Source organism: Alosa sapidissima, chromosome 8 (assembly GCF_018492685.1).
Source record: "Alosa sapidissima isolate fAloSap1 chromosome 8, fAloSap1.pri, whole genome shotgun sequence".
NCBI classification, from domain to species: domain Eukaryota; kingdom Metazoa; phylum Chordata; class Actinopteri; order Clupeiformes; family Clupeidae; genus Alosa; species Alosa sapidissima.
The window spans coordinates 24,870,556-24,879,262 of NC_055964.1; the positions used below are offsets into that span (position 1 = coordinate 24,870,556).

General features: G+C 51.9%; 1 protein-coding gene across 4 annotated transcripts in view; it reads left to right on the forward strand.

The window, feature by feature from the left end:
• vps13a (vacuolar protein sorting 13 homolog A) overlaps window positions 1-8,707 on the forward strand; it is a 44,225-nt gene that overhangs the window by 19,970 nt on the left and 15,548 nt on the right. For all 4 annotated transcript variants that reach the window (XM_042101478.1, XM_042101479.1, XM_042101480.1 and 1 more), the window contains exons 33-50: window positions 182-495; window positions 656-803; window positions 935-1,064; window positions 1,187-1,305; window positions 1,461-1,630; window positions 2,052-2,293; window positions 3,042-3,376; window positions 3,736-4,095; window positions 4,220-4,321; window positions 4,423-4,575; window positions 4,690-4,969; window positions 5,570-5,730; window positions 6,023-6,126; window positions 6,278-6,572; window positions 7,238-7,639; window positions 7,863-7,967; window positions 8,155-8,301; window positions 8,529-8,657. In XM_042101478.1, the coding sequence (XP_041957412.1) occupies window positions 182-495; window positions 656-803; window positions 935-1,064; window positions 1,187-1,305; window positions 1,461-1,630; window positions 2,052-2,293; window positions 3,042-3,376; window positions 3,736-4,095; window positions 4,220-4,321; window positions 4,423-4,575; window positions 4,690-4,969; window positions 5,570-5,730; window positions 6,023-6,126; window positions 6,278-6,572; window positions 7,238-7,639; window positions 7,863-7,967; window positions 8,155-8,301; window positions 8,529-8,657 (3,696 nt within the window). The remainder of the gene's footprint in view (window positions 1-181; window positions 496-655; window positions 804-934; window positions 1,065-1,186; window positions 1,306-1,460; window positions 1,631-2,051; window positions 2,294-3,041; window positions 3,377-3,735; window positions 4,096-4,219; window positions 4,322-4,422; window positions 4,576-4,689; window positions 4,970-5,569; window positions 5,731-6,022; window positions 6,127-6,277; window positions 6,573-7,237; window positions 7,640-7,862; window positions 7,968-8,154; window positions 8,302-8,528; window positions 8,658-8,707) is intronic.

Sequence of the window (8,707 nt, forward strand, 5' to 3'; positions counted from 1 at the left end):
GACAGTTCACTGTCTGAGATGAGAGAGAGAGAGAATGTTGGTCAGGTGGTCTGGTACTAGTCCTAATACTCCTCCTAATCTGAAATGTCTCTCTTCTCTTCTCATCCTCACTCTTCCCCTCCTCTTTTCTCTCCTCTCTCTTCCCCTCCTCTCCTCCTCCTCCATCTTCCTATCTCTCCAGACCTTTGTGGATAACTTCCAGACGGCGAAGGCCGCCCTGGCGGAGGTGACTGCTCAGGCGGCGGAGAAGGCGGCGGTGGGCGTGCGGGAGCTGGCCGAGCGGAGCTCACGCATCTCCCTGGCCGTCCGCATCAACGCGCCCGTCCTCTTCCTGCCGCAGTCCTCCAGCTCGCCCAACGTCATCGTGGCCGACCTCGGGCGCGTGGTGGTCAGTAACGCGTTCGCCATGGAGTCCACCATGTCCCCACTGCGCAAGGCCATCCCACCCATCACCGATAACATGAAGGTGGAGCTCAGCCACCTGAAGATGTACAGGTCAGTTTAGGCTGCCTCTGTCTAGAAGCCCAACAAGTCAGTCTTACTATATTATGTGGCTGTGCACATGTTTATGTCTATAATTAGAGTGTTTACATGTGAAATCAGCAAATATGTGTCTGTGTGTTTGTGTGTTTCTATTTTTTTGTGTGTCACGCAGGACTACATTTGCACATGGAAAGTTCCAGAATGAGGTGGAGCTCCTGAAGCCAGTGAATATGGACCTGACGATCAAGAGGAACCTCTCTGCTGCCTGGTACCACAACATCCCAGACATCCAGATTGATGCTCACCTCCGACCCATGAGTGTAAGTCTGTCATTGTGTGTGTGTGTGTGTGTGTGTGCGCTCTTTGGAGCAGGTCTGTGTGCTCTATGCAGTTGCTGTAGTGCTTGTTAAGGTGTGTAGTATATGATCCCATTGTTGTGTGTGGTTGGCAGCTGGTGTTGAGTCAGGAGGACTTGGCAGTGGTATTACGGACTCTCAGTGAGAATCTCTCAGAAACAGCAAGCGAGGAGTCAACCCCCTCAACTGCCCCTCCAGACAAGGCAGATACTACCTCAAATAAAGGTACACACACACACACACACACACACACACACACACACACACACAGACATCGTGTCTTGTATCATTAAAGGTATGTAGATGTATTTAGGATGACTAATTGTGTGTGTGTTTTTTTTTCACAGAAAATACTGTGGTAATCTCCGCTGTGGTGGAGGCACACCAGAGTGCCAAGCTGGAGACCAAACTCAAGCTGGACTTCAAATTCGACTCCCTGACTCTACTGTTGTACAGTCCAGCTGAGGTGTGTGTGTGTGTGTGTGTGTGTGTGTGTGTGGTTCCCGGGTTGACTGTGTGATTGTATGTCACCTGGGTGGTACAGGAATACAGGCTCTGTGCCGTGAATGTGTGAGTATGCCTTATGTTTGTTTATAATTCTGCGTGTGTGTGTGTGTGTAGACTCCACAGCAGGGTGCGCGTGAGCCGCGTCTGATGCTGGCTGAGTTCACGCTGGGCTCCATTCACACCCAGCTGCTTCAGCTGTCCGACGGCGCCATGAACGCCACCGTCCGCCTGTCAGAGTGCCTGCTGGACGACAAGAGAAGCCACATCAAGAGTGTCACCTCCAGGTACTCACACTCACACTCACGCACACGCACACGCACACGCACACGCACACGCACACGCACACACACTCACACACTCATAAAAAAAGATTCATGAATAGTCAGCACACACACATAACATTTATTTGTGTCTGTCTGTCTGTCTGTCTGTGTGTGTCTGTGTCTGTGTGTTTGTCTTCTTTCAATGTACATTGTGTCCATGATTGTGAGGGTTTTGAGCCCCTTTGTGCGTGTATGTGTGTGTGCGTGTGTGTTTTTTTTCAATGTACATTGTGTCTTCATGATTGTGTGTGTGCGTGTGTGCGTGTGCGTGTGTGCGTGCGTGCGTGTGCGTGCGTGCGTGTGCGTGCGTGCGTGTGCGTGCGTGCGTGTGCGTGCGTGCGTGTGCGTGCGTGCGTGTGTGTGTGCGTGCGTGTGTGCGTAGGATGATGGCCCAGAGTCCGGGCGCTGAGAAGAGCGTGATGCTGGTGTTGAGCTACCGCGCGGGGCGGGAGGGCACCAGCCTGCAGGTGGCGCTGCAGGACCTGTACCTGTGCGCCAGCATGGAGTTCCTGCAGACTGTGGCCAACGTCTTCCTGGAGGCATTGGCCAACGGCCGGCCAGCCGCTCCGCGCAACGGTCGCCCCACCAACGCCAGCTCAAGTGCCACCTCCACCAAAGACACCGGTCAGTAGCGCAGATGGGGTACTGCTGGGGTTGGCCTTTGGGTTTGAGTCTGTGCTGTGTTCATATGCATAAGCTTCTGGACTGGTGTTTGTGTGAAACATGCATATATATCCTAACGTTATCTTAGAGATGTGTTTTTGTTATGAGTTTGTGTGTGTGTTTATGTCTGTGTCTGTGTGTGACTATGCTTAAATGTAAATCGAGTTAATCGAATGTAAATTAAAGGTGCTCTAAGCGATGTTGGGTAACGTCACTTCTGTTGATGTTCAAACAAAACAGAGAGGTAGCTCGCTACTCCCTCCCCCTCCCTCCCATGCAACTGAAACTCTCCTAAACCCGCATGTCGTCAGTGATTGGCTGGAACAGTTTGTTATGTTTTTATGGTCCAAGTTGGACCAGGTTGTTTTTTGTTTTTCCATTTTTGGAGCCTGGCCTGTCCACAGAGATCGCATTTTTTTACAGTGTATTCAGGGCACAGGCAACTAGCGGATGTTGAGGTGATGTTTGCTATATGTGACAAAAAAATGTTTTCGCTTCGAAACCAAATAACATCACTTAGAGCGCCTTTAAATAGATGTCATACTGTCCATGCATGTATGAATATTTGTTTTGCTCGATTTAATGTATGTGAATGAATGTGATATGTGTGTTGATATCTGTTTCTGTGTGTGTGGAAATGTGTGGGTGTGTTGGTAGTTCATGTGTCCATACAGCGTGTGATGACCCTAGTGTGTGTGTGTCTGTCCAGTCCCCGCTCAGCCGCCCACAGTGCTACGGAACACCTACAGCGTCATGGTCAAGAACCCTGAGGTCGTGTTCGTGGCTGACCTCACCCGTCCCGATGCGCCGGCCCTCGTCATGACGACGCAGGTGGAGGCGGAGTATAACGACGGGCCAGACGGCCAGCGGCTGACAGCGGTCGTGCGCGACCTGAAGGTCACAGCCTGCCCGTTTCTGCGGCAACAGCGGAAGCCCAACCATGTGACCACCGTCCTACAGCCCTGCGAGCTCTTCTTCAACCTCCACATGCCCACCAGCCAGCCGCAGAGCATGGAGCTCAGCATCAGCGCACTCACACTCAAGGTGAACACACACACACACACACACACACACACACACACACACACACACACACACACACACACACACACACACACACACACACACACACTATCCAGCCGCAGAGCATGGAGCTCAGCATCAGGGTGCTCACACTCAAGGTGAGCACACACACACACACACACACTATCCAGCCACAGAGCATGGAGCTTAGCATCAGGGTGCTTAAGGTGAGCACACACACACACATAAACACACTCATGTAACCCCATCACAGCATGTACAGCTGGACAAGCTCCCCCTAGCAGCCTCCGCTCACCACAGTACATGGGACGAGCCCTAGTGGCTGCAGCAGGAGCTCATTTGCTGTCTGCCCTCTGCAGGTGTCCCCCATCATCATCAACACGGTCATCACCATCCAGTCGGCGCTGACCCCTGCACCCGAGGGAGGAGAAGGGGACGAGAAGGAGAGCCCCATGCCCCCTGACCTCTGGGAGCACCGCGACCTGCGCCAGCTCAAGCTCTGGTTCCTGGAGGAGGAGGGTGAGGAGGACGCCCGTTCGCTGGCGCCGCTGGTGCCCCAGGGCGACACCCTCAAGCTGGGCATCGACACCATCTGCCTGACCCTGGAGGCCGGCGTGGGCCACAGGACGGTGCCCATGCTGCTCGCCAAGGCGTCGTTCCACGGGGACGCTAAGAACCTCAGCACGCTCATCAACCTACACAGCACCCTCAACCTGGAGGTGATCTACTGCACTGAAAACACACTCACATATTGCTATGAGATAGCATTATGTGTTACGTGATCGCCTCAGGCATAGCTGTAAAGTGTGTGTGTGTGTGTGTGTGTGTGTGTGTGCATTATAGGTGCATTACTACAATGAGATTATGGGTGTATGGGAGCCACTGCTGGAGCCTCTGGAAGATGAAACCTCAGATGGATTCAGACCCTGGAGCCTTGAGCTGAAGGTAATACACACCAAACAGCTAAACACACACACACACACACACACGCGCACACACACACACACACACACACATTCTGAATGTTTTTAACTCTGTCCTACCAGATGAAGAAGAAGCCCCTGAAGCATTCTGGGATAGCGGATGAAGTGGACTTCTCTGTGCCTGACTATAAAACGGTCATCAGCGTCAGCAGTAAAGACCAACTAAACATCATGTTGTCCAAGTGCGGCCTCAACATGCTGAGCAACCTGGGCATGGTAAGAGGCAACACTACACAGTACACAACATCACTGACCAGTAGTGTGCAAGAGAAATGACTGAAATCTGAAGTGTGTGTGTGTGTGTGTGTGTGTGTGTGTGTGTGTGTGCAGGCTTTTGCCGCGGCCACCCAAACGGCTGAGAGTTTCCAGCGTGATCAGGCTCCACTGGTTCTGAAGAATCACCTGGGTGTGGCCCTGTCCGTGCTGCTCAGCGACATGTTTGTCCATCTGGTACCTGAGACCCACGGCGACACCGTGTCTCTCAACCGCTCCAAGTCCACTGACCGGCGCGTGGATCTGCTGGACGGACAGAATCTCTTCATGGACTTCGCCTCGGACCAGTTCTCGGCCATGACTAGTCTCAACGCCAAGAACTACTACATCCAGCCCAGTAAGCCACAGCACCTCACACACACACACACACACACACACGTCATACTGTCTACCATGAATAGGCACTGCAGGTCTACACATCAGCTGGAGCCAGTGCATTTGCATTTACCCCCCAGACATGCCCCCAGTTAAAGCTGCAGTTGGCAAGTTTTTTTGGATCATATTCACTGAAACAGACACTATGCTCCGACAGAACAACATAAATCAGCCGGTTTAAAAAAAAAAAAAAAAAAAAAAAAAAAACCTGCACTTCTACCTCTACCTAAAGCCTGTTATTTGTTTTGCAAAAATCCACAGCTGCCGGTCTTCTGGTCCAATCAGAACAGGGCTGTGTGAGATCTGACTGTCAATCACAGTCTGGTGCAGTCTGGTGCGCACTGACGAGCACAAACTCGATGAGAGGGTGCTCAGTGGTAGTGGGGGAGGGGCATGAGAGTTGTAAACATTCTAAATTTCGGCTAAGTCCCCTCTCTCTGCACTATGAATAATCTCAAAAAGAAATCATGGAATGGAATCATGGACACCATTACACAGGAGGGTTAGCTTCAGTTTTGTGTGATTGGCTTCATTATCTGACCTAATCTTTGGTACCCTTCAGCTCCAGTTGGCCACTCAGAAGCGAGCATCATCCCACTCATCAAGGTGGGCCGGGGCATGTACAGCGTGCTGCACAACGAGTCCCACGTCACGCGCTTCTTCGTCTGTCAGATCTACTCCGTAGAGGGCAGCAAGTACGTCAAGATCCGCTCGCCCTTCCAGGTAGGTGCTGTGCTTGAAGCGCTAGTCAGAGAATATACACAACTGGACTCAACTGCACGCCACAACGGTACAGGTAGAACCTGATAGAGCCAGATAGAACCTGCTCTTCCTAGAATCCAGAACTCTAGCACAGTGAAAAGTACAGTGGGGAATGGGGATATCTACTCCTTAAGGAGCAAGCCTAGCAGCCATGACTAGTGTGGTTTACATGCACTATTCTGCTGTTGGTGTTTGTGTTGGTGTATCGGTGCTGGTGTATGGAGCTCTGAATACGAGTGCATGTTGTGTCTAGATCATAAACCACAGCACGGTGTCCTTCAGAGTGTTTGAGGGCTCCACCTGCCTCGGAACCTCTCTTCCCACCGAGGAGTTCTGTGTTCCGCTGGGCTCCTACAGGTCAGTTTTACACACACACACACACACACACACACACACTAGTAGATCTCCAGCAGAGTGCTTATGCTCACTGCCCTAATATACGCGAGAAACCTGATTTACATTTACATATGGTAGACGTGTGTATATAGTGTGTGTTGGTGTATTTCAGGGCTCAGTTAAGTCTCCAGCCCGTGAATGCTGTGGAGGGGGCTGAGGCAGAATATGGGCCGTCTGAAGGTTTCAGCTACGAAACGGTCACTAGTCAACCTGGCGAGTGCGTGGAGCAGGCGTGCAGTCACCTCCGGGACAGTGAGTGTGTGTTCAAGGTCAACATGGTTGCCATGAGGGACACGGTGACCTTACACAGCACCGAGGAGAACTTTGACCCGCCCTACGTCCTGCATCTGTGGCCCAGCGTCCAGCTGAGGAATCTGCTGCCTTACCCCATCACATACTGCCTACAGGTACGCACGCACGCACGCACGCACGCACGCACGCACACAGATGGGGTATGTGCAGGGGGTATAGCTCAGTGGTAGAGCATTTGACTGCAGATCAAAAGGTCCCAGGTTCATATCCTGGTGCCCCCTTAAACATGCTCACAAGCTGGGTTCTGCAACAGCTGTGTGCCGAACTGTTGTGGTGTTGGTGGTATAGTGGTTAGCATAGCTGCCTTCAAGGCAGTTGACCCGGGTTCGATTCCCGGCCAACGCTGTACTCTCTCTTTTCGTGGGGCAGCCGTGGCCTACTGGTTAACGCTTCGGACTTGTAACCGGAGGGTTGCCGGTTCGAACCTCGACCAGTAGGCACGGCTGAAGTGCCCCTGAGCAAGGCACCTAACCTCTCACTGCTCCTCTAGCACTGCTGTTGCAGGCAGCGCACTGCGCCGGGATTAGTGTGTGTTCACTATGTGCTGAGTGTGTTTCACTAATTCACGGATTGGGATAAATGCAGAGACCAAATTTCCCTCATGGGATCAAAAGAGCATATGTACTAATATACTATATATATATACACACACACACACACACACACACACACACACACACACACGTCATACTGTCTACCATGAATAGGCATGCATATAGACTCTCTGTCAAACCACCGTGTGTTCCTCTTTGATTGACAGGGCACTACCATCTCCACCCCTGCTGTGCTGGAGGCGGGCCACTCCTGCCAGCTGCACACAGCCCTATTGGACCAGCACACGGTGGAGCTCCGCCTCCTGGACTACATGCAGCAGGATTGGGTGGCCCAGTACAGTCTCCGCAGCGGCCAGGACGAGATCAGCTTCCTGACGTTCAGCTCGCTGAGCGCGAGTGAGGAGGGCGCCGAGCTGGACGTGGGCGTGCATGTGCGCTACGAGGCCGGCCAGGCCCTGCTGGCGCTGCACTCCCCCTACTGGATGGTCAACAAAACGGGCCGCCTGCTGCAGTACAAGTCCGACGACGTCCACCACAAACACCCCAAAGACTACAGCTCCCCCCTGCTCTTCTCCTTCAAGCCCAGGAACTTCTTTCAAAACAACAAGGTCAGAACTGCGCTTCTCCACTAGTACACATACGCTCTCACATGTTCATCCATTCATTAAAATCAAACACGTTGGTTAGATCACCGTAACGCCTGCAGTAGCCCAGGGGCATTTGTTTTCTCAGTTGAGTGCAGAAACCACCTACAGAAGCGTGTGTGTCTCTGTCCATCTGACTCAGCTCTCTCTCTCTCTCTCTCTCTCTCTCTCTCTCTCTCTCTCTCAGGTGCGCTTGATGATCTCAGACAGTGAACTGTCAGACGAGTTCTCCATTGACACCGTTGGCAGCTATGGTGATGTGAAATGCAAAGGTCGCTTGAAAGATTATCTGGTGAGTAGTTTAGTTTGTTTGTGTGTCTCTGTATTTGTAAACATTAGTGAGTGATTACTGTATGCCCGTAAATGAGTGCACCTAGGGTATTGAATTGAACTTTTTAAAAGCCTTCAGTTACAGGTGACAGAAAATCCAACTGTGGTGGTTGTGTATGTGACACGTGCTGGTTTCTGTTGTGTGCCAGGTTGGGGTGAAGATTGACGCCACCAGCTTCAGTCTGACGCGTGTGGTGACGTTCGTACCCTTCTACGTGCTGGAGAACCACACCAGACACCTGATCAGCGTGTGTGAGGAAGGCCACGAGCAGTGGACTGAGGCACCGCCACTGCAGGTGCGTGTGTGCGTGCGTGTGTACGTGTGTCTGTGTGAGAGAGAGTGTGTGTTAATGAAATACATGCAAATGGATGGTGCAACAGATAAGTAACTGACGTTTATGCCTATCTCTCTCTCTCTCTCTCTCTCTCTCTCTCTCTCTCTCTCTCTCTCTCTCTGTGTCTCTCTCTCTCTCTATCTATCTCTCTCTCTCTCTCTCTATCTCTCTCTCGTTCACTCCCCCAGTCTGCTGTTCCCTTCTGGCCTGAAAGAGAGTCTAAGAAGCTGAAAGTCAAAGTTGAAGGGTGCCAATCAACTCAAGTCATCAACTTCCACAAGCCAGAGAACTGCCTCTTACTTCATCTTGACAACACTGTGAGAAGCCCCCCCACACACACACACACTCACGCATACGCATACACATA